At 39.3% G+C, this 24,654-nt stretch overlaps 1 protein-coding gene across 2 annotated transcripts in view; it reads right to left on the bottom strand.

Annotated features, from left to right (window-relative positions):
* The window catches only part of KCNK10 (potassium two pore domain channel subfamily K member 10), a 51,948-nt gene that overhangs the window by 10,821 nt on the left and 16,473 nt on the right, over positions 1-24,654 (bottom strand). The window contains exons 2-5 of one of the 2 annotated variants that reach the window (XM_077783998.1): positions 19,426-19,479; positions 16,931-17,259; positions 11,197-11,314; positions 8,109-8,269 (exon numbers count right to left, since the gene is read on the bottom strand). In XM_077783998.1, coding sequence (XP_077640124.1) covers positions 8,109-8,269; positions 11,197-11,314; positions 16,931-17,259; positions 19,426-19,479 — 662 coding nt within the window. The remainder of the gene's footprint in view (positions 1-8,108; positions 8,270-11,196; positions 11,315-16,930; positions 17,260-19,425; positions 19,480-24,654) is intronic. The other variant, XM_077783999.1, reaches the window with a different exon arrangement.

The following is a 24,654-nucleotide window of genomic DNA, read 5'->3' as shown; positions in this document are numbered from 1 at the left end:
TATACAGTACTACTAAGCCAAAAATAGCACTGGAAGACTTGCTGCTTAACAGTGAGCTCAGATGGTTTTCCATCTTCCAAACTTTCCCTTTCCTGAATTCCTGACAAATCTCCCCAAGACTCCAGGCAAGTTGGCTACCTTTTTTTTTGCTAGATGACCAATGGCATATTTGTAGAGATAATGTAATAGACCTGTATGGAAAATGCTGTCCTCATCTCTCCAAAAGGCTCTGTATTTTGGAGCAGAGAAAACGTATTTCAAACAAAACACATTTCTTTAGTATTTCTTTTGCTCCCTTCACTTACTCTTAAATTTGTGCCCTTCCCCATGCTGCCAACTATTCTCAGAACAGATTGTCTCTGCCCATGCATTAATTAAACAGCTTGTCTTCTAAATCACTTTCTGTAGACCAAAATATTTTAACACTAGGAATGACAGTCTTTGTACCAAATCCATAAATCAGAATATCACATATATCAGCTCACAAACATTTGATATGTCCTTAGTCAAAATATGTTTGCAAAGATAATGTGTATGGTGCAGGCAGTCATAGTTCACACTGCTTGTCTTTCAGCTCAGCCAAATGCAAGCTAGTCCTGGTCCAGAGCCTGCACACACAGTAAGGTGTGATGCCCTTCTCAATAGGCTGTGTGGAAAGACTGGCACAGTGCTGGCTTGGTCATCATGATTTGGTCACATCAACCTCTTAGCTGCCTGTAACAGTCACTGTGGATTTCATTGTAACTTGTTTGAGGTCCTTCACATTCAAAATGAGACTGAAACTAAATGTATTTTAAATATCACTGACTTGGACATAACACCTAAGAAAAATATAACAATATTTTGTTCTTCTCTGTTCTCTGACACTGCTGGTTCCTGTCAGCTCCAACCTCAGGGCACTGCTTCGCCACTGAGATAACATGGTGGCACCTCTGGGAAAGTGTGTTTAAGAATGGGCAGGAACTCTGGACAGGCAGAAGACAAGGGAATAGAGGAGAGAACAAGGGAATAACAAGGTCAGGTGAGTGGGAGCTTCTCCATGGAAACACAAGTACTGCAGTGTCTGCAGCCTATGGAGGACCAGCAAAGGAACAGAGGAAAAGAGTTAAGAACAACAGAGAAACCACTGTGTTCTGACCCAGCCCCTGTGCCATTTGCTGCTGCATCAGGGGGACTGAAGGTGACCCACAGTAACAGCATGGGTGGAGTGAAGCTGAACTTGAAAATGGGGAAGAAAGGCATTTTGAATGTTTGTGGGGATTTTGTTTCCAAACACTCAACTCACTAATGATTTTTTTATGCTAATTGTCAATAAATTAATTTAAAGTCCACCAGTCAAGTTTGTTTTGCCTGTGAGAGTACATGGCAAGTGACTTTGCTGTCTTTATTTTGACCCATGAGGTTATTTAGGGAGCATTCTATTGTTCTTCCCATGTTGTCTCCATTATTATAGGTGAGTGAGCAAATGGCTGTGTGGGTGCTTGCCGCCAGCCAGGACCTACTCACCACATCAGTGAAGAACACTCATTGAAAACAAGCAGCATAATTATAATATATATTAAAATATAGATGACATTTCAGACACCTTCATGGGTTATGAAAAAGGGTTTGAACCATTCTACTAGATATGGGCTTCCTCTACGCTCTAACTTCAGTGCCTCAGTGTTATTTTAGTTCTCATGTTTTATAAAGAAGGCTGCTATGGCTGCACAAGAAGGTTCAGAACCCATCTTCTGCTTTTTAACTGTAGTCAGTAGCAGAGGAGAGACAGATATTAAAAGCTGTAAGCAGTCACATTTATAACTAGGCTTGGGAGGCACAATCCTGAACTCATACCAGACACAGGTCAGAGTAAAGAAGGATTTATTTTATTTTTAACATAATTTTTTCTCCATAAAACCACATTTCTGTGGGGTGTTTGTCTAGACCCAGATGGAATATGCAACAAGCTTCTCACAGAGCAGCAGCTTTCTCTAAGGTCATTCTTGTAAATCTCTGTGCATGGATCTTGCTGCAGTCATAATGTGAGCACCATGTCATGAAAACATAGAAACAATGGCTCAGACATTTCCTAGGCTTGGTATACCTTTTTCCAATCTTCCTCTCACTAGAAAGCACATAGAGGGATTTCTGAGATGGACCCACTAATTTCTGCATGCTGCTTATTACAAAATTAAAAATTATGATCCTAAAGCTCTGTTATGCTGAGCTGTATCCAGCCCAAGAGGAAAAAAAAAAAAAAAAAAAAAAAAAAAAAAAAAAAAAGCAGCAAAAACCAAATTGAATAAGAGGAATACATGTATACATATGCTTTTCTCAAACACTGGAACAAAGAACAACCGAGGTTGATGGCATAGACTTCAGCAATTTCAGAGGCTGAATTTGTAATGTGTTTCTCTTCCCTCCCCTCCTTCAACTCACATCTGAGTTACACTTATATTGCCCCACCCAGAGAGTGCAAAAATGTGTTAATAAAGATTGTTCCACATAGCTTCCCAGTACCTGAATGGATCTGATCTTGCCATTCCTTGTATAACATACTCACCATCAAAGACCAGAGGAAAAGAACAAAATTAGCAAAACGTCTGCTACACTTAAGCTGCTTTACTTCAAGTGGACTAGCTGTAAGCTTCACTAACTAAATTAAATACCCAATTAGAGGGCCTAAAATGTCAAAACCTGGGATCCATAGATTTTCTAAGTTATTTTTTAGTACTAGCTTACTATCTTAGGTCTGTACAGAAAAATATACTTTTCTGCAGCTCAGCTATAATGGAGAGGGTAAGCAATCCAAAGAATAAACCCAGCATATTCAAGACAGAGGTTTAACCTAAAACAGAATTCAGAGAGAAATTTGGCTCTGATGAGGAGTCACCACCTGTAATGAAGTCACAACCCTCACCATCAAGCCTACAAGCACCCCTATTTTAACCCTGCTCAGGGAAATGTGACTCTTAGAAGGACCTTTAAGAGGTAACAGGAAAAATAACAGATCATGAGTTGAGATTGTTTACATGCATTTGTTCTGGGTTTGTAAATCACTTTTCTAATTACTGATTTTTTTTATATTTCTTTGCCTTTTTTTTTTTTTTTTTTTTTTTTTTGTGGGAATGACTCAGCAAATTGTTAGGCTGAGGTCTGAACCCTGGACTTTCAGCTCATAAGCCTTGTATAATTTTGGAATAACACTGTGAATGTGCAACAGTAGGTTGAATTTCACACCCTGTCCTGACAGCTCTGTTCAGAGACAGGATGCCAGCAGATGGCAGATAGATCACTACATCAGACAGTTACTCTGTGAAACTTATGTGAATATAATTTTTTTTAGTTTTACCTTTTTCTTTACAGAAAATTGCAGTGAATAACACTATATTTAAAAATATTAATATGCTCAGTGGGTTTTTAGTAGTTGATGTAATAACACACTGATGCTGCCTAGTAATGCAATGTGATTAAACAAAATAAAAAAGATTGTCTTGAACAGAGCAAATCCATGAACAGAGGGGAGACTAAGAAAAAAGACTGCATTTTTAAGTGCTCCTCCTGTACACAGTTACATTCTTATAGTGAGTTTCTTTCCCAGTTTGTTTTCCATTCACTTTCAGGGAAGGAATTTGTACAAACAATTCCTGTCATTTTTGTAGTAAGAGATCAGAGAAGCCAAATAAATCTTTCCACCACCTCAATGGGACTACCCTTACAGCAGTAAGCCAGCCCCATCCCTATCTGCCAATTAAGAACTACTTTTCCTAGGACAATTCCAAGGTTAGGTGATGTGTACTGTTATCTTTCAGAAAAATATTAATTGTAGATCACTTTCATAGCATGTCTCTGAAAACTAGAGCAAATCATGTTCTCTGAGCTGAAAACCTGAAAGCCAAATAGCAGATGTGTCTGTTCTGACAGGCCCCTGGTTCAGTGAAGCACAAGGTGCCTACAGAGGCATTGCCTTCCTGCACAAAGCAGTGTATTTTCAGTGGTGCAGCCTTGCCACCACTCATGTCTCTGGCTGCTTGCTCACATCCTGGTATTGCAATGCACAGTCTACCAGCTGCGCTGCCAGACCTGTCCTCTGTGTCTTCCTGGAAACCAGAGGAGCAAAAGCAGCAACCAAGCCCAGGAACTGCTCACAGTGGCCTCGCCTCAGAAGCCAGAAAATCCTGGAGTGCTCTCAGAAACTCATTGTGCCCAGGCTGAATTCCTGCATCTGTACTAAACTGCAAGATAAGGGAAGATCATTCGGGTTATGGTAAACACATCTACTTCTGGTGAGAATCTAAACACTTGTTCAAGGTTTGAAAAAAGACTGTCTGAATTAGCCTATATTTAACTCATGATAATGGCAGCTGCTGTGTTCTGTAACAGTGTACTCTGCCTATGGAGTGCTTTCTATCTTTGGATGCTTGCAGACACTGTGTGTACAGAGCATGCCAAAAGAATGGGTTTTTCTACTGTTTATTATAGAAACATACATACATGAGGGAACTTAAGAACAACTTGTGAAAGATAAAAATACTACTTTTATGGCATTATGTCACCTTAAAATGCAGTTTCACTTCTGTTGTGTCTGGCCTTGTACATATTCATTTTCTGGGGAATCATACTTGCATGCATGTAAAAACAGACTGGGACCCAGATTCTGCCCTAGATTATGGAACATGGAATATACAGGAATAAGAAGGAGCTGAGAAGACAGGGCTTTTGTGGGGGAAGTTTTAGTTTACTTCTCTGACCTGGTTGATGCTTATTTACTTGTACCAAATATAATCATTCCAATAGGACAGATGGCATAAACTATTCAGGGCATGGTGTTTGGGATAGCATCATCTTGCCAGTGCCTCCGCTTCCTAAAATGGCACATGAAAATCTCTATTTCTTACAAAGCATTGTTTTGCAATTAAATACCTCCAGCCCTACCTATTCATAAATGAGTAGCTGTTTTCCTGGCTAGTTACACACTGAAATACTGGTAACATTTTGGATTAGAAGATGAGTGGTGGCATGTGCCCAGCTCTTCTGCTGAAGCATTCTGTCAATACTGTTGGGGTAGTGTGTACTTGATAAGAACAGATCCCTTTCTCACTTTATGTATTTCAAATTGTTCTTAAAATTCCCACAGAATGCATGGGCTGATTACTGCAGTAGCTAAATGTGGGATTCCTAGGGTCTAATTTGTGGTGTTAATTAAGGTAGGGCTGGTGTGGCTCTGCTTAGGTTATGTCAGAGGCAGCAGAAGTGCATTAGCACAAGTCCTCTGGGAGGAATCCTCCTTTCATCTTTCCTGATATGCTGAGGAATGCCAGAGGCAAGCTGTCCCTAGTGTGGCATGGGCTCCATGCTCACAGTTATACTGTTGGATGGAGCAAGAGACCTGTTAGGGAAATGCTTTGGGTGAAAGGACTGCGGTGACAACAGAAAATTCTTCCTCTCCTTCCCACGTGCTGATGTGTGCATAATGCATCTTGCCTAGCTTCAGAAATGATCCTAACCACAGGGCAATATCAAGTTGCCTTTGAGTCCCTTTGACTTGTACAGGCAATGACAAAGCTGCAAGGATTCCCAGAACTCTCACTGCCCTCACACCAGCCCTGCAACATTCCTAAGAGTGAAGGGCATAAACAGAGGCAACTGGATACATACAGAAGCAGAGTGCTGAGGTATATGAACATGGAAATTTGATGTATTATACACGTGCTGAGTTTCTTCCCATTCTTTCCACAAGAAACTGGACTGTCCCAATTGCCTGTGAGGACAAATAATACAGGTAGCTAGTTTGTACTCTCTCTAGAGCACTGATGCACCCAGTGACTTCACAGCTACTTCCAGAAGATTTGTGAGGCACACCACCCAACATTTTATTATGTTTTTCAGTGTCTATGTTTGTTCCTTTTAGTTTCTTAGTAAGTACTCTCTGAATTTTTATGTCCTCTCTTTAAAGGTGGTAACAGGTGGTTTCACACCCACAAACATGCTGAATTTCAGTTCATTATGGAGACAGTTACAGAATAAGAAACAAGAGTTACACATTGAATTAAAATTTGCTCAGTGCTCAGCATTAAATCAAGAACTGTTACTCGAGGCTTCGTCTGATTAGGTACAAACATTTATGAAGCCTAACAATGTAAATATGTGATAATAAATTACACAGTTACTAAAATTATATTTATTCTTATATTCTGAATATGCCAAATGTTAAATAATCACCTAAAGTGAAACCACTGGTATTAAGACTATTCACTAAGATGCCTGCAAATTCTAAATTCTATCAGAAATATTTCAAATAGCTGGAACTCATTAGTAAGAGTAACAAATGAAATTATATATTACCCTGTTCACCAAATCACAAAATAAGAGATGTAATAGAATGTAATGGATTTCTGACAATCAAAATAAAAGGAATAAACACACATCATGGCTAAAAAAGAGGACCACAATCTTTAAATTCCTTTGGAAGCTCACAAAATACCAAGGAGGAAAACAAATACTTTGGATGGCTATAAGCAATAAGCAACCACATTGACTCAAGAAAATGAAAGAATACTTTGAATACCAAAAGAGCTCACATTATTGTCCCAAATGGCTATATTCTGCATGAAACATTAGTATCAGCATTAATCTGTGAATCTTAAAATACTTCAAGTATTGCTTTAGCAGGGAGGCTGGACTAGATTATCTCAAGACATCCCTTCCAGCCCCAGATATTCTGTGATTCTCTGATTATTTTAATCATAAACTATCCTACTAACAGTTTAATGGTCTTGTCCATGTCACACAGAAATACAACACTCAGCTAGCTGACAATTAATCAAAGCTTTTCTGACACTCAATCCATATCATGACTTCAAGATTGTAATTTTTCTTGGGCAGAAGCAGGCTGGAATATTCAGAGATTCCACTGAAGTGAAGCAGGTGTAATAAAAAGGTAGACAAAAAATAAATTAGGGTTCTTAGTCGTGTTTTCACCAAACTGAACTGAGACACTTTTCAATAAGATTCTTTTCATTAAATGAAAATATAAGCCTTTGAAGTGCTCTCCAGACAGGCATGTACATCTTTACTCACCCATAATCACTAGTCACTTTCCTACATTTATTCTGATATAGTATTTATGTCTGGTCTGGGACACCTAAAAGTCATTTAATCAAAATGGAAAGTGCTCATTCTTCAGTCTAATACTTAATTACTTCCTTCCAAAAACAGTTACAGCTAATTTGTTCTCATCTGTGGGAATGTTTTAGAAGTAGATATCTATTAAACTAACCAGCTTGGGCAGCTTCTCACACTCCATCCCTGGAAAGACTTACCTTCAGTTATGCCACTTCCAAAGGAAGTATCACACAGGTCACCTCTAGAAGTTCTGCCTCAAAGAGAGAATTCCTGAAGTGAACCATTAGCAAGTTAGCAAAACAGCATTGCCAGGTCTGTGGCACTGTTTGCAAAAGAACTGCTTACAGCAATTCAGACTCAAAAACAGAGGGTACTGGCAACATAAAGGGAAATTACACATGAGGAACTTTAGGGTAGGATATCTTCCTAGTAGGCAGGGCAGAAAATGGTAACAATTTCAGCCAGTGGCATTACAGCAGTTTTTGTAGAAGAGCTGCAGATCTACAGCAACACATCTGTCACCCTACAGTGAAGGTGTATCACCTATCTCTCTTCCCAGTTCACATTCACAAGAGCAACCCTGCTCTCCTGCTTTTCTTTCAGGCTGTATCAGTAACACAGTCAGGACCTACTCCACTTCCCTGCTCCTTCAGGGAACCATTACCTTCTCTCCATTTTCAGTGAATAGATGTACATATCTAAAGCAACTTGAGGTGTTTTGAAGACGGTTTTACAATTCCTTGTAAGGAAACTAACTTAGGAGACATATTCCCCAGAAATACCCCCAGTAAGGAAATTCAGAGTCTGACCTAAAACCCCTGCCTCATCAGCTAGAGAAGTCTGTTTCTCTCCACTGGCTACAGAGATCCTTACTGACATTAACTATCATCTCAACATGTAAATGTCTCATGGTGTCCAGCATGTAAAAAATGCCACAGGTAATAGCAACAAAATCAAAAGAAGGCTATACAACACAAGCAAAAAACTGTCAGTGAACTTACTCTGAAAACTGTTTCCACCCTTGCAATACCCTTCCCAAAGATGGTTCCAAGTTGATCTCCAATCCCAGCGAGCAGGAAGCCAAACAGTGGAATCCCAAATAGGGCATACAAGATGCAAAAAACCTTGCCACCAACAGTGCTTGGGGCCATCTTCCCATACCCTGAGGAGAAAAGCAATTGTCAGTCTCTCAGGACTTATACACAGCTTTTTAGAAAACAAATTAATTGGTTTTTTAAAATTGTTCTTCCTGCAGGCATACATACCTTGGTTCCACCTATAATTCCTATTTATAGACTTTCAATGACATGATGTCATTTCCTGGGTAAACCACCCTCTGTTATTCTACTTTTCTTGAAGCCTCAGTTACCCATATTTTCTGTAGATTCTGTTTATCTCAAATTGCTGTTTGCTTAATTCATCTAGCTGATGCCATGGCACAAAAATCCCTCCCTGCTGACCTGGCACCTGAATGCTGTTGCTCCTCTTGGCCTGTGCCAATGGTTTCCTGATAGGAGTATGATTCATCTGACAAGGTTCATTTTCAGTGGACAAGGCTCATTTTCAGTGGTTAGATCACACTTTTCCCAACCCCTTAATCATACTGACTAGTTACACTGCAGCCTCCAAACTGTATCCTCACCATGCAAATCTACCCTTGAACTCTTTTTTCAGTAAAGCATTATGACTCCAGTAGACATGGCATTTCTGTTAAAATGTTAAAGAGAAAAAACCCAAGAATTGTGACAGCAATATTTGCACCTTTTTATTTAAGAGCAGCTATTTTAATTGAAATGTCATAGAGATTTTGATTTTAACTATACAGAATTACTTAAATATTAAAAATTATCACATAATCAAAAATCACTGATGCAATAATGATGCCTTGTGAGGTTACCTCGAACAGAGGCTAGATAGTGTTAAAGGAATAAAATAGGTATTTATTAAAAGGCTTTCAAAGGATACACCTTGGGCAATACCAGAGCCCAGCCAAGGCTACACCAGGTCACGAGTTTTCACACTTTTATAAGTTTGGGTCCATTTCCGTATTGGGGTTAATTGTCCAGTTATAGCTCCAGGTTATGAAGTCCCTTCCTCCCAGAATGCCCTCCTCAATTTGCCATTGTTTATACCTTTTGGACCTGAAGATGCAATGGTATCCTTGGTTCTTGGGCTGAAAAAGGATTGTTTCGTCTAACTGAACTGTGAGAACTTGCTAACACTCTATATGAAGTTCAGAGTTACATACTAATGCAATACAGAATGTGGAAAAAATAAAAGCTAAAACTAAAGGCATCAATAAAGCATCCAGAGAAAAGGAAATGTATGAAAGTGTCAGGTTCTATTCCTGTTGGGTTGGCATCACTGGCACTGGGCATATCTCTCTGTCATGGGATGCTGAAAGAACTATGCTGACACACAATAATGCATGTCCCATAACCTACTGTCCTTTTCACAGTTGCATCCATCATCCCAGATGTCTCCTAAAATTCCAAGAAAGTCCAGGCTCTATGGGCCACTGAACTGAGGTTGACCAGGTCATCTCCTGAGTTTCTACATGAGAGGAGCCCTAGCAGGCCTCTGGTGGATAAACTAAAACCATTTTCATGCCCTGACACAATACACAGACTTTATGCAGCCTATAAGAATCTCATTCATGGAGAATTTACAACAAATATGGGCAAAAATACACTGTCTTTTCAATAAGTTATTTAAATAGCAGATGTCAATGAATATGCCTGCATGAACTATGCTTACATAGTGGCATTTATTTAATGAGTAATTTAAAAGCTTGTCACTTGTGTCTACTGAGTAAACAAATATTAGGGGGGAGTTTCTTATGTATGAATCAGAAATGTTTTCTTTCTTGCCACCCTTTGGTTTTATGCTACCATCAAAAGTACATAGTAATGTAGCTTAATATAGAGGAACACAGATTGTACACTCTATGCAGCAAAGAAAAGGCAGAGCCAAAGGCACAGACTCTACTATTAGAGATGATCACCACAGCAAGTCTTTAACTGCCACAAGATTTTTTTGTTGTTGTTATTGTATTGCCTGCATAAAAAGCCTACAGAATTTAGTCAGATTCTCACACTTTATTGAAGGGTTATGTGATTATCAAGTGCATGCAGCACAGCTGTAATGTGGAGAAGCACTTTGTACAATATTTAAAGCAGAATAATACTCATAGAAAATGAAAATAAAAATCAACAATTTGCCAGTGATTTCCAAATAATTAGATCTCTTGATCTGATTATTATGACAGCACAATATCAAGCTTAAAATTATAAAACTACTGTATAATTGTCTGCAGATTAATTGTATCAACAATGCTGTTGGTTTATTTTCTTTTTCCTTCAGACCGCCTTCTGAAATCCAAGCTTATTGAACATTCTTCAAGAGAGGAACTGGCTTATAGAGGAGAGATTAAAACCCTTAGCATATCTAAGGCTAACATTCAGAGATCAAATACTAAATATATTGGACACAATGCATGGGGAGAGAGATGATAAGGGCTTGAATAATTATCTTATTAAAATTAGTGGTTCAAGAAAAACTATTGAGCAGTTCAGTATACTCTTCATTTAATTCAGAGAAATGTGTAATAATCAAGGTCATGAATTCTAGAAAGGAAAAAAAAAAATAGGTTTTTTTTTACACAATGTATCATTTGTGTAATTCCTTCCAACTGTTAGTATGAAAGCAAATAAGAATTTTAAAAAGGGTGTAATAATTATAAGAATACATTTCCAGTTATGGAAAGGAGGAGGGTATGAGAAGAATTTCTTCTTCTCAAGCAGTTGCTTGTAGATTGCTTCAATCTACATCAAGAACAGGTTTATAAAGCCTGCAGGAGTGTTACCTGTTTTCAACTCAGCATTGCTATTCTACCCTAGTTATGTAGACAGCTTCTGACACTTACCCAAAGACTCAGTGCCCTTAACACATGCTGGAGTCATGTCTTCTTCTAACAGAGAAATACACTTCAGCTACTTTATTTCTTTGTTGCCTACCTTCCTCAAATTTATTTCATTATCTATGCCTCAGTGTGACTGTGTCTTTTTAAAAAATAAACAATAAACATGCCTATAGTAGTGATGACTGTTCCAGCAAAGAAAAAGGCACCTCCAAGGTCCCAGTGACTGCTGCTGTTAGAGGAATTTCCAACGGGACTGACTCCTGCGCTATCAGCATCAACAGCATGCTGCAAAAAAAAATACAAAGTATCAGCATTATGCATGCCTTACTGTATCCTATGCTAGTTGGTATAGGCTCCAAAGGGAAATTTCTAGGACCATGGAAACAGCTTCAATTTAAGTTTTTAATATGTGCTCATAGTATAGTAGCCTCTTCTTTACACATAAGTTGAATATACAACTAAACTGAATAAACTGGTGGAAGAAAGATACACTGCATAAACAAATGACAAAAGATACAAAGAAATTGAGAAGTAAAGGACCAACACCACAAATTCACCCATATCATTCTTGTAGCAACTACTACCAAAGGAAAAATTCCTTATTGGTAACAGCTCATGAAAGAAGCAGCTTAGAAAGGTAGTAAATACAAATAATATTTGTGAAATCAACTGAAGCTAATCAGCCAAGGCTTTAAATTCCAAGACAATCAGTAATTGATTAAGTAATTTATATTTTATGCTAACAAAAGAAAAAAATATGGTATATATATATACACCCTGTTTGAAATTAGCAAATAAGATATCTAGGGAAACATCATAAATAAATTTTGTGATCAGCTCAAACTTCCCAGTTGCCACACTACATATGATCTCATCTCCACAAATACAGCATGATACAGAGACTCCCAGACAGTGCTTGAATGAAGTATATTCTGGATAGAAGCTGAGGTAGCTATACCACTTCCTGGTCACTGTCCTGTGTCCCACATAATACTAAATCAAACCAGACAAACATATCAGCCTCCTGAATGTTTGTTAGGAATTTCTAAAAATGCACCACATTGTATCATGGGGACATACACATTCACTTTTCATTGTAGCCTCACCGTCCAAAGGAAGACAGAGCTGAATACATCAGCCTACAAAGCACAGAAATAAATCTCTCATCAGCATCCGGTATCCTCATTTGAATTGCTCTTAAGTTGACTTTTGAGATGCCCTCAGGCATGTATTTTCAATTTGCTTTTAGATCTCATACAAGCTGTTCTTCATCATAGAGAAATTCAGACCTCACTCTTGAGCAGCAGCAGAAATGACTGCCTTTCTTCTTCCAAATGTTCCCAACTGAGTCTAATTTCCATAAAACCACTGCAGAGGAACCAAGCTTCTCTTTTTCTGCCTCCTAATATTTCTAGCTCTTTGCTTTTCTCCCATTCTGCTCCAGCCTCACTTCATGTTGCTGTCATCAGCTGCTGACACTACTGTCAGTCCTTCTCTTTCTGTTATTTGCTCCTCCTCCTAAATATTGCCACCAATCTTTAGCCTTGGTAGTTTCAGTGATCTTATTGCTGGGCTCAACAAATGAAGCAAAGTGCTATCTTTTGCATCCTCTTTGTCTTTGTCTTTGTTCAACATGGAATTCCCACCTATCAACTCAGGTTTGACTTTTCTTATTGCATTTCTTTAATTCTTTCTTTCTTTAATTGTTTGCATTCTCTTTTCCCTGTGATTTATGATCTATGAATTGTCATGGTGGTTTTCTATTTCATATTTTCCTACACAGTCTATGTGCAAAACAAGGTTAGCCATTCCATTTTACCATTGCCTCACTTCTTACTGATCATGTCTATGAGCTCTCTCTTGATCTTCTCTAAAACCTCACATTCTCTTATGGGTTTAGCACTGACTTTTAAACAAATCCATTTAACACCGCTTCTCTCCCTAGCCTTCATGATACACTTTCCTCTCTTTCCACTGGTGGCTTATTTACCTCATTCTTTCTTCCACTTCCATTTTTCTCACTCATTTTTTGCCTATATTTCCAACTGACTTCATGGACATAAATGTTCCTCTACTGCTTTTTTAGCCTGGGCAAGTTTCAGCTAATCTGCTTACCAGCTTTTAGTTATTTATCACATTGCCTCACAAAAGGGAAAGGAGTGGGAGGAGAGGCGTATGGGCAAGAGCAGAGACAGCTACATCTAAAGAGATCAGTACAGGACAGCCTTTTTTAAAAGTAGAGCTACTACCTGCCAGGCTAAGCTGATAGAGAAACTACAGCATGAGCAAGCTACACGCTGGACTGGTTTCATTTCATGTGGGCAGAAAGCCAGGGCTCCTCAGCACATGTCTATACCTCAAGAAATAGGGATATAGAGAACGGATGTGTTTCAGACCAAACCCTTTGGAAGGGCTTCTGTACCAGTTGCTGGCATACTGCAGGTGATGTGAAAGCAGAGATCATTTGTTGGTTTATGCAGAACAGCATAAATCAGCATAACAGACAGGTTGCCCGTTTAAATAGGCCATGACACACTGTCAGCTACCCTGGTTACTTCTGCCAAGGAATGCTGTCTGCCCTCCCCTTAAGTCTGTAAATGTCAGCAAGCTAATTACACTTAAATCACACTTGAGATTACACAGTTTAGCAAGTCTTTTAGGGCCAAGCACTAACCCCTGAAGTGAAGGAGTATCCTGTTGCTTTAGATAGCTTTGAGATTCTCAGGCTCCTTTCTCATCCAGAAAAAAAATCATTTTTTTCTTTAAAGCTTCACTGACATCATTCATTTATAAATATCCAACTATTCCAATGCTGTCTTTTATTACATAGCATTTTGTGTACAGTGATGGAGGACAAAAAGAGAGCAGCAAAACAAAAGCAGCCAGCAGCCTGCAGCTAACAGCACTTAAACAACCAATTTCAGCTCATGCATGAGAAAAAGATGCCTTACTACTACCACCACAAGTCCACCTACACAAAGCTATCCTGCTAGATGGAAACTGACAGAAAATTTAAACGATACTATTACTGGCAAGACTGTCCCCGTTCACACAGACCATGACATTTTGCAAGTTTCCCATCTGAAACTTCAGATAGGCAGCAATGACCTGAGAAGGCTCATCCTCAGGTTATCTCAGAGTAGGAAAAAAAAAGCTAATTTCCAGAGTGTTAAACACAATGTTAACAAGCCTCACATATTTAAGATATTTTAAACTAGTAGTTTCAGCTATTTTTATAGTTAAAGTACTGTTGACAGTAACAGGTCACAAAAGTACCCAAAACTGTTTCCCATTTGTTCCTTTGCTGATCCTTTTTTCCTTCTCCAGAGGAGCTACAAGCACAGTTTACAAGTACACAGTATTTTTTCAGTATAGTTTATAAATTGAAAGTGCAATCTTCTTTACTGAATAACTACCAACCTATGGTAATTTTTTCTTTCGAAATGCCACCCATTTCAGGGAAGGCAATAATCTGAAATACCCCAAAGGGCTGAAATTGTCTTTCTGGATGTTCAGGTAATGGATGTATGCTAAAGCAAACAGGCAGGTAAGGGTGAAGAGAATGACAAAACTACTGAAGTAAATAAAAGTACTTGATATTATTTGTTTTTAGAAACATGTATTTTTGATCACAACTTTCTGTTTTGCTCCCTATCATTGCATAGATGAATATTATACTCTCAGCCCCTTTGGTACCACCACAGTACAGTTCCCCTGTAAGAAAAAAGACATGGTCTACGTGGAACTAAAGGCAGAAGCCCAGCATTCGTGGTGATACTGGGACAATTGAATCCTGTGTTCCCAAAGAGATTGAAACAAAACTACATTTCAGCCTGAAGTACACTTTATCAATTCCACTTATATAAGCAACAAGATAGCTGGAAGCCAGTGCAGCTGATGAGGAGAGAGGAGCAAAACATACTGTTTCTGGTTTCTTCATGAAGAAAGGTTTTTATCTGGTTCATTTGTTAATGTTTCTGTAATTTCTCCGTAAGATCCCAAGTATGAAGAAGACAAATCTTTTTCAAGGAGCAGTATAATACCCCTCTTAAGTGATGAGACAGTCAAAGATGTACCTAACCTGTGCATTTTCAAGGATAGGAATTTGATAGGAAAATAAAATTCTTGTCCTTTTTTTGCCTAGCTCTACTAATTCCTCTTCACAGATCATTCTAATCCAATACTTATTATCTCCCTCTACAATTATTTTTTCCAAGCAGATTCCTATCAAGAATACAAAGAGTTGCTTCAATTGCCTTTCATGCTCTGATATTTCACAGTTAGGATTATTAGGATGCTTTTCATTTGCAAACAGCTTTTAATAACTAATTCTTTAGTAACTTTTCTATATACTCCCTCCCTACTTATTCTCAGTACCCCTTATACAGTGATTAGGGGCCCTCATTAGAAATTCACATTTATTCACTTTTCCACAACAGCATTTCCTAAGGACCAAGGCTACCAATATTTTTCTGGTTTAATCAAAAGTAACAACTTTCAAAGCCCATTCCTTAAATATTTCTACCTATCCCACAAAGAACTTTAAGAACCAATCAGCCTAAGAGTGATTTACGTACACTTACAGTGATTTGATAGTCATGCAGGCGCTGTATCTGAGGGTAGACCTACAGTATTTAACAAGGGATATGCACAGAGAACTAAGTCCAAAAGGTTTGTGTCCCACTAAGTTCTGGAAGCAGCATACCTACAGCACAGCAGCAGACTTGTGAAGCACCTCAGGCTCAGTGTGTCTCCTACAAAGCTGGAGCAGCTCTGGACTGATGTTACATACCAGGCTGCCTGCACCAACTAGGACAGGACCCAAGACATCTGAATCCTTTTTTCCTATCCTTTTAGGAGAAATAGGGTAAAATAAAGATAGGGCAGAAGGGAAGTTGAGACAAGATAACCTCCAGAGGCACAGGTAGAAGCTTCAATAATCAGATACCACTTCTTTTCTTCACAGTTCAAATAGTCTTTTCTTCAGCAACCTGCAAGTCTTCTCTATAGTTAATTCAAAGTACTATTTTTTGCCTCCTCTAACTAGAGTTTTCTTCTAGCACATGAAAATTCTTTTCTTTTTACATGGAAACAGCCTGGAAAGAAAAGCTGGCTTATGACACTAATGAACCAAGTAAGCAGCAGCAAAATAAAACATCTCTACAGGATGTTCCCTTTCATACTTACCTTCTCAGAACTGGTTCAGAACACTAGTCCAAAGTGACTATCCAAAATATGAATTCTTACTAACATAATGCCCTCCTGGCTGCTGTGTTTAATTTGAAGAAAGAATTAAGAACTTAAGACCACTTGAAAATTTCTAGAGATGAGGGCATAAGTCTTGCACCTCTCTCAAAAACTTTTTCCAGATATTAGTTTCTAATAAAAGAAGTGTGCTTTTCTTTGCACACATCTTTTTATTATTCTAGGGAGCACAAGTACCAAGCTCTTAATTCTCATGTCCAGTGACAGGACACAAGGAAATTACCTGAATCTGAGTCAAGAGAGATCTAGGAGAAAGCTTTTCACCCACAGGGTGGTTGGGCACTGGAACAGGATCCCCAGAGAAGTGGTCACAGCCCCAAGCCTGACAGAGTCCAAGAAGCATTTGGATAATGCTCTCAGGCACATAGTGTGACTCAGGATGTGCTACATGGGGTCAGGAGTTGAACTTAATGATCCTGATAGGTCCCTTCCAACACAAGCTTATTCTATGGTTCTATGTTTACAATATTTTGGAAATAGTTTCTGCTTCTCAGACCTTAAAATAGCTGGGAAATAGCCTGCTCTTCACACTGCCTCTGTGAACAATTTTGTTGCCCATCAACTCAGCTAGTCAATAAACCACTGATTCTGTTTCTCCTAACTTCCAAGAAGTACCATCTTCTTCACACAGCCTACCTGAATCAGTGTCTCCAGTTCTAGCTCGGTGACACAAACGTGCTCCCGGAGGAAGTCAGCCTTCTGTGAGGCGATTGTGTTCTTCTGCCTGCTTTCAAAGGGCTGCTCCAGGGCACGGAAGACGAGTCCTCCCGCCACCAGGTAAACTACCACCACAATAAAGATGGCCACCACTGCTCTCCAATCCATGACTTTCTGCCGGCCTTGAGAAGGGGTTTCCATGGCAGCAATAACAGTGGGTCGGGAGGAAGCGGAGACTTGTGGAGATGGGTAGTTCCTGTTAGTTTTGGGCTCAGGCTCACAAGCTGGCGCTGGTGAGGGAACAGCCACTGAAACACAAAGCAAAAAAACCTTAATCAAAATCAAATCTCTTAGGGTATCACCTTGATTTACATCTTAAATATAATATATTTACATCTTAAATATAAACATCATAAAATGTTATTCTTAAATAACATTTTCAAGACTTCTACATGAATCATGTTCTTCACATAGATATGGTTCTTCTCATCTGGAAAGTTCCAAGTCTTCTTTGTCCATCCATACTCAATGGACACCTAAAGGGTTTGCTTTGCCCATTACTTCTAGAACTTTACCCATTACCTCTAGAACTGGACAGGCTAGTTACATGTGCAAAAAGTTCAAAAATATGCAGAAAACCACTTATGCAAAATTAACATGAAAATTCTGACTAGCTAGCATATAAAATACACATGGTGGTGTTGGGTTAAGGACCCTGGCAGTGATTTACATCGTTAAATCATAATGCTGATAGTATTAATAGTGCTAAGAAATTGAACTGCTAATGAACACTGGTCACTACCTGATCTGGTATTAACAGAAACAGAAAATGTTTTGCAAACCACAGTGCTGTTTGGCTCACTAACATAAACTGGCCCATACTATTTACCTGGATTCACAAAATTATCACTTGTGAAAATGTCCTTAAAGCCTAAAAGCTTCACAAGCATAAATCACGTGTCAGCCAGAGTATATGAGATGTCTGAGGTCAAAGTTACACGTCAAGCACTACTGTGGACCTCTCACCTTGGGACCAAGACACTGTATAGCCCAGATGACCTTTACAACACATCAGAGCTAACAATCCTGACATCCAGCTGGACTTTATAGCCCGACCACTCTGTGAAGCTACCAAGGCATGTAAATCAAAGTTGGGTCACCTCCAAATACTTCAGTTGTTCCATCATCATACTTCCCCACTCTCTGTTGCTAGTGTTACTAATGGCAAGATGAGGCCAGGTTCCTTAGCATCCACTGATATAATGGTACCACATTTAGGATTTGAAGATGCTGGATTCATTTTAAACCAAATTCCTGTATAATCTTACGAAACCAGATTAATTTTTTGCATATAAGACCTAAATCAGATATTTCTTTAAAACACAGCTACTTTAGGTTCATTCTCTGAACTTATTCACAATGTGTCTGGGCTGCTTCACTTAGAAATTAAAGCAGAAAGATTTACAACATCCCATCAGAGTGGCATTGTAACCCCATTCTCTAAAACTTAAACATACAACATCGTTATACCTTGATTCTGAAGTGGGCCACAACTCTTTCCTAGCAGAAGCCATTTTATGATGCTGAATAGTTTCAGAACTCAGGCATTTACTACAGTCATATTTTCCTACAAGCAATACAACTCTGAAACATTGCATGGAGGACAGAGATGCCAGCTTACTTGATAATCAATAAACTACAGAAATCTATAGTTGTTTTACACTTACAGTTAGTATTTCATTTCATGTATGATTTAGAGGTTTCATTGACATAAATCTGGTATTGTGGTTGATTCCTTTTTTTGTTTGTTTCGCAACAGCCTGTGGCACAGCCATTCAGTTTGACATCAAAAGATCCTTATGATTCCCAACACTTATTAACCAGGATGGGGTGATATCAAACTTAAAAAGATATTTTCCCTTACCTCCAGATATATTTCATGTGACTGTTAAGAACTTCATGTGATAATAGGAAGAAGAGTGACAGTCTTAGAAAAAAGTCACACTTTTTGTGAGATGTTAGTATATTTATTCCCTAATTCTCCTTAAATTATTATTGTAATAAATGCAGTGAATTTCAGCAGGAAACACCAGAAAAGTATGCAGAAGAAACATAAAATATTGAGGTTGTATGAAATAGTTAGAACTTCCCTTTCTCTATAGGCAATTATCTTAAACCTGAGTCATAACATCTCCTTACTGAACTAAATTTGAGTATGCACAGAAGTGGCTAAGCTGATGTAACTCAGCGTAACATAGCTTTCATAGATTCCATAAAATTCACACAATTTGAATTAGAGCCCATAACTACTGTGTATATTGTAAACCAACACAAAATCTGCGAGCCTGTGGGCTGATTTTTCACTCTTCAGATTACTCAGCATCAGGATCCAAGGCTCACATGGTATGAAGAAAGCAGAATTCATTCATTCAGAATGCTATGATTTTTTGAAACAGGTATCCACCTTACCACACCTGGCATAGTCCCGTGTAGAGTGGGTGAGCCTCTCAGTGGAAAGCAGTGCCTGCCTGTGATATGACAAAAATAAGTCAAGAAGATGGAAGTCAAGAGCTGGCATCATTAAAACAGCATTAGTGAGTTTTCTTTTCCTGTGTGCTAGTAAAAATGTTTTTTCTTATTCAAATAATGTTTCTGGTGAAGTGTTAGTAGCAGCCTTACGGCAAAATCATGGCCTGTCTTATTCTGTCTTCTAAGGAAAATGTGTTGTACTAATTTAAGAACAAGATGGGAAGTTCACAATAAAGAACATAAAACATTCTTATAAATATTTTGTCACTTAAACAGCTTAGTGGATTACTGTGCTCAGCTTGGTTATCACTAAAAAGAGAGTAAATGTCTTAGTTTTTAATTTTCTTCCATTAGTAATAGCTATCCTAAGTGAACGTAGAACTGTTGATCCTAAAGTATTTTATATTATAGAAATAAATTCACAGGAAGACTACACTAAAGCAGCTAATTAAGCTGTTACTGATGTGTAACAGAAATGGTCTTCTTATAAAGCCAATGCACAAGGCACAGCTGCAATCAATACCGCAGAGATTTTAAGCAGGAGTTAGGTATTGGAAGAACACTGTAGATACTCCACCTAGGAGCTATCTCACATGACAGTGGCCTTAGTGACTTAAGCAAGTGGTAAGAAGTCATAAATCCTGGTTTCTAATTGGAACACTTTCTCTGTGAACCTGTACTCTCACAAAAGTGCTGCCATTTGCCTTAAAGCAGTGCTTACTTTTCTACAAGTTCCCTGGGAGAGTCCATTTCTGAAAATAAGAGCTACATAAAATTCCAGAAGTTTAACAAGTAGTTTTACTAAAATCAAAGGATGAACTACATTCTCAATTCAACAATGTGGAGAGGTATATAGTTTAAAAAAATAAAGGACTACATAAATTCTTGCATTTGTAGAGATGGTTTCAACCATAGTTTAGGACAAACATAGAGCAAAAGAGGACATGTTTACAATAAATGCAGAACATTCCCTATTTCAATTGTTCATGTTTTTTCAAAACAAGCTGCTGCCAGAACAGGCTTTTCCCCAAACAGAGCCTCATCCATATGTTTGTTAAATCATATCAGAGAAGACTTAATCAGCCTCAGTGAAAGCAATGATAGATATCCATTCACATGCATGCATTATATTAGTTGACAGCTAATCTCATAGGTACATGAACCCCCAAAGGAACATTCTGGTGTTTCAAAACAGTCCTTATCCCAATAAAAGGATGCAAGAGAGCAAAGAACAGTAAATTTCTGATTTTTTGGATAACCTTCAAAATTAAACAACTGAAGCTATTAATGTTGCAAGTGAAATTGCAATATTAGGATCTGAACAGTTGTTCACATCTCAGGTCACCTCATTATCTGCTCTTGCATTGTTGAATATCGCTGCCAGGGCTCACACTGATGTGTGAGGAGCTTAAATCCCTCAGATTTCTGCTAATACTGATGGCAAGTGAGGAAGCAAAACTCTCAGTCATCATCAAGACGAGCAAAGCTTAACTGTTTAAAGCCGCGGGGGATTCCTGCCCGCGGAGCGCGGCGGGCCCGGGGCGCGGGGCAGGCCTGGCGGCGGGCGGGCCGTGCAGCCGCGGGGGCCGCGGCGCCGCCATGGCCCCGGGGGCGTGAGCGGCGCCCCGGCCGGCTCGGCCTCCCGCTGCCGGCTCGGGCCGAGGGACGGCGGCCGGCCCGGGCCGGGCAGGGCTGCCGGGCCGCCGAGCGTAGGAACGGGGCGGCACACGGGGGTTACTGTCTCCTCCCGTTACAGTTGAAGGCAGCAACGTGGGAAGAAATGGACGAACTGAGTCCGCGGCTTCATGGCGGGTGTCATCATCGAAATTCTGGGGGTTTCGACAATGCAGTGGTTCTGCGCAGCCCCAGGCACGCCGGCAGCAGACGGGATTCAGCTTTCTCAGTGGTGGAAGAGTCTTTGCTCAGGAGCTAGTGGGGCTCGCTGGTGAGGCTTTGCACTCCATGTGAGGGGGTAGAGGTGCGATATGAAGCTTGTCCCTGGCAAATGTGAGAAGATAAGAAAACAGACAGACCGGAGGGACAGGCTCTTTGCAGTGACTTTGAACTGTGCTAGCCACCCTGGACCATACCTGCAGTCTTAGGGACATGAGCCAGGGAGTCCTAACAGAAGACACAGGGAAACACCAGGGAAATATCTGAAAGGAATAATTCCTCTAGGAAGGCAGCCTGGCAATCCCCAGGAGCAAGAAATTGTACAAGGAAGGCAAGAGATTGGCATAGCTGACACAGAGTAGGGAGCTCCTGGCTGAACTAAAGGCGAAGAGAAGAATGCACAGACGGTGAAGACAAGGACATGTAACCTGGGAAGAGTATAGAGATGAAGGGATGGGGTAAGGAAGGCTAAGGCAAAGCTGAAACTGAACCTCACAAAGGACACCAATAATAACAAGAAGGGCTTCTATTGGTAAGTTAGCCAGAAAAGGAAAATCAAACAAACCCCCTGATAAACATCATTGGTAAACTGGTAACAACAGATGAAGAGAAAGCTTCAGTACTCAACAACTTTTGTACCTCAGTCTTCAGTGACAGCCTCTGTTCAACTGACTTTTCACTATGAAAACATCAAAATATTGCTTTGCCACAATGACCTCTATCCTGGTAACTATCTTACTCAATATGCTAAGAACACAGGAGATACAAAGAAACCTGGTTTTGGAGGAGAGTTTCTTGAATAGTTTAAACCAATTTTTTTTTTTTTTTTTTTTTTTTTTTTTTTAGTAAATATGCCCTTCTCTGTGTTACAATTGGTGTCACAATTTCTATTGTGAAAAAATGTAAGACAGGTTTAAGAGTGTCTTATTTAGTACTTCATTTTCTTCCACATTCCTGTGTCACACAGGCACACAGCAATGTATGTGCATTTTAATGAGAGAATAATAGACACATCTAATAAAAATGCTGCTTTCACAGATTTAACACAGAATTGCATAGAGTCCATATGCACTTATACATCATAAACTCAGCAACAGGCTTTAAGCTTGAAACATGAGATGATCAAAAATTAAACCAGACATTTCATCTCCCATTTTAGTGGTGCCATCAAAGGAAGGAAACAAAATACTTTCAGCTCTAGTAAAAAGGCTTGTTGATGCATGTCTAAAGGTACATACTATTTTTTCCCAAAATCCTTATAATACAACAGGAAGTTTCTTTAAAGAAAGGAAATTATGCATTCTTCAGACATGTTCATAATAAAACATCCAAAATTTCCCATGAAGCCTTTCTTGTGTTTATATTAAACTAGAAATTTAGTTAGAATTATAATCTCATCAGGTAGTCCAGTTTCACTGAGAAAATTCAGGAGCAAATAGTCGTCCCTACAGCTTTTATAACATCCTACATAGCATTCTACATCCTTCCTGTAGCACTACTTAATAAGCCAGCATTTCTTCCTGAACTAATATAGAAATACACTTTTTTTGTCAAGTTGCAGGACAGAGCTCTCATGCACCAAAGCTCAGAAATGTCCATGAGGTGTTAACAAAATCCACTACAACTTCCCTGAACTGACCACTAAGAGTGGGTGGATCCACCTTCTTGAGAATGGATCATAAAGGACTGGGGGATGAAGGGACTTCACTGACCATAATTGTGTAAAAGTAATTTATTTCAATTTAACTGGACAAGTTTTTTTTTTCCTCCCGCAGGACCTCTTCTGAAATAGCCACACACTGAACTTAAGATTAAAAGGCTTCCTGACTGAACAATATAGAAGGCAGGGAAATGAGCAGCCCACCAGTAGATAAAATATTAATCTTTCACTCCAAGGCTCTCGTTCATCTCTAAACAGACGTTCCTGGGGGATGTGGGCATTTGGCATTTGCTTCCAATGTCAAATCTTTCCAACAGACTTCCCAGGTTCTTTCAGATAAGGGCTGCTAGAGTTAGGATAGCAGGGATGTGCCTGGAAGTGATAGCAAGTGTAAGAGGTATGTTAGAGAAATTAGTGGAGGCAATCAGTGTATTAAACTATCACCTATATGAACTTCTCAAGAATGTGTCACAAACAGAAAATGCATGCAGATCTACCAATGAAGGGAATTGGCTGTCTAACAGGAAGCAGGTGAAAATATTGAAACATTGACATTTCTGTCCGCGTGTTACCCAGAAATCATTAAACCATCAAAATTTTGCATTTTGACGATATGGCAAATAATTTCTACTACCTGATTTGCTTGTTATTCCACTCCCCCTTATCCCCCATTCACCTCTTTCTGTTGTAGTTTTTAACCAGTTTTGAAGAGAACATCCATTTAGCCAGCAAAATAAATGTTGAGCTTTTATAACTGGGCATTCAAAAATCTGATGTTGATTTAGAAAGTCTGACTTGTAGAACAAAAATCCCAGTAGACAATGGTTATGTTTGCCTTTGTGTTTGTGCAACATCTTTGCATGATGTGGGCTAATTAACAGGTGCCATTATAGCTGTGATCAAGAAATGGGAGAAAAGCCTGCCTACAGGCTATGATTACATCTGGGACTGAACACTGGTATCCCTGTGGCAGTTTTTCTGGATTGAGGAATAAGAATAATAGGAATTGCTGTCTGGGGACCATGGGATTCACACAGTCATGGATCAAGAAAACTCTTATCAGTGCTGACATGTTTTACACCAGTTTGGCCCTGGTCCTTCTGCCTATCCTCAAGGCACAGAAATTGAGCAGTGGAAGTTATGGCAAGCTTGCCACACAAGGGGAATTTCACCCTACTGCTTCTACAGTGTTTTGCTGAGAACTGCCACTCAAGTGAGAAGCCTTACTATTGCATTTACTGTTCATGAAAGCAATTGACATATTGTTTGTCAGGAAAACACAGAGTGGCTCTGAGCATAGAGCTTTTCACTGCAGCAACACCACCCCTGGGTTAAATCTAACACTCTTTTCCCTGAAGAGGATTCTCTAATGTAGCATTAGTGCTGCTGACTTCAGCAACATCTCAACTGTCTGCTGCAAATGCAGCCATCAGCAGCAAGGCATTACATGGAGTATGAGAGACAGGTAAAGGCTGAAAAGGCAATACACATTAAACAAAATAGATTGGATGTGCTGTTAGAAGAAAAGTAGCATTGATTCCTCCCAATTGCCCCTTCCACTGAGTGAGGTGGTGAGAAGGGAGGAGTATGTTAGGTTACAAATCTGCATAAATAAGGAATA

Source organism: Lonchura striata, chromosome 6 (assembly GCF_046129695.1).
Source record: "Lonchura striata isolate bLonStr1 chromosome 6, bLonStr1.mat, whole genome shotgun sequence".
Taxonomy (NCBI): Eukaryota; Metazoa; Chordata; class Aves; order Passeriformes; family Estrildidae; genus Lonchura; species Lonchura striata.
The sequence above is the reverse complement of the archived record's forward strand: the minus strand, read 5'-3'. Positions and strand labels throughout refer to the sequence as shown.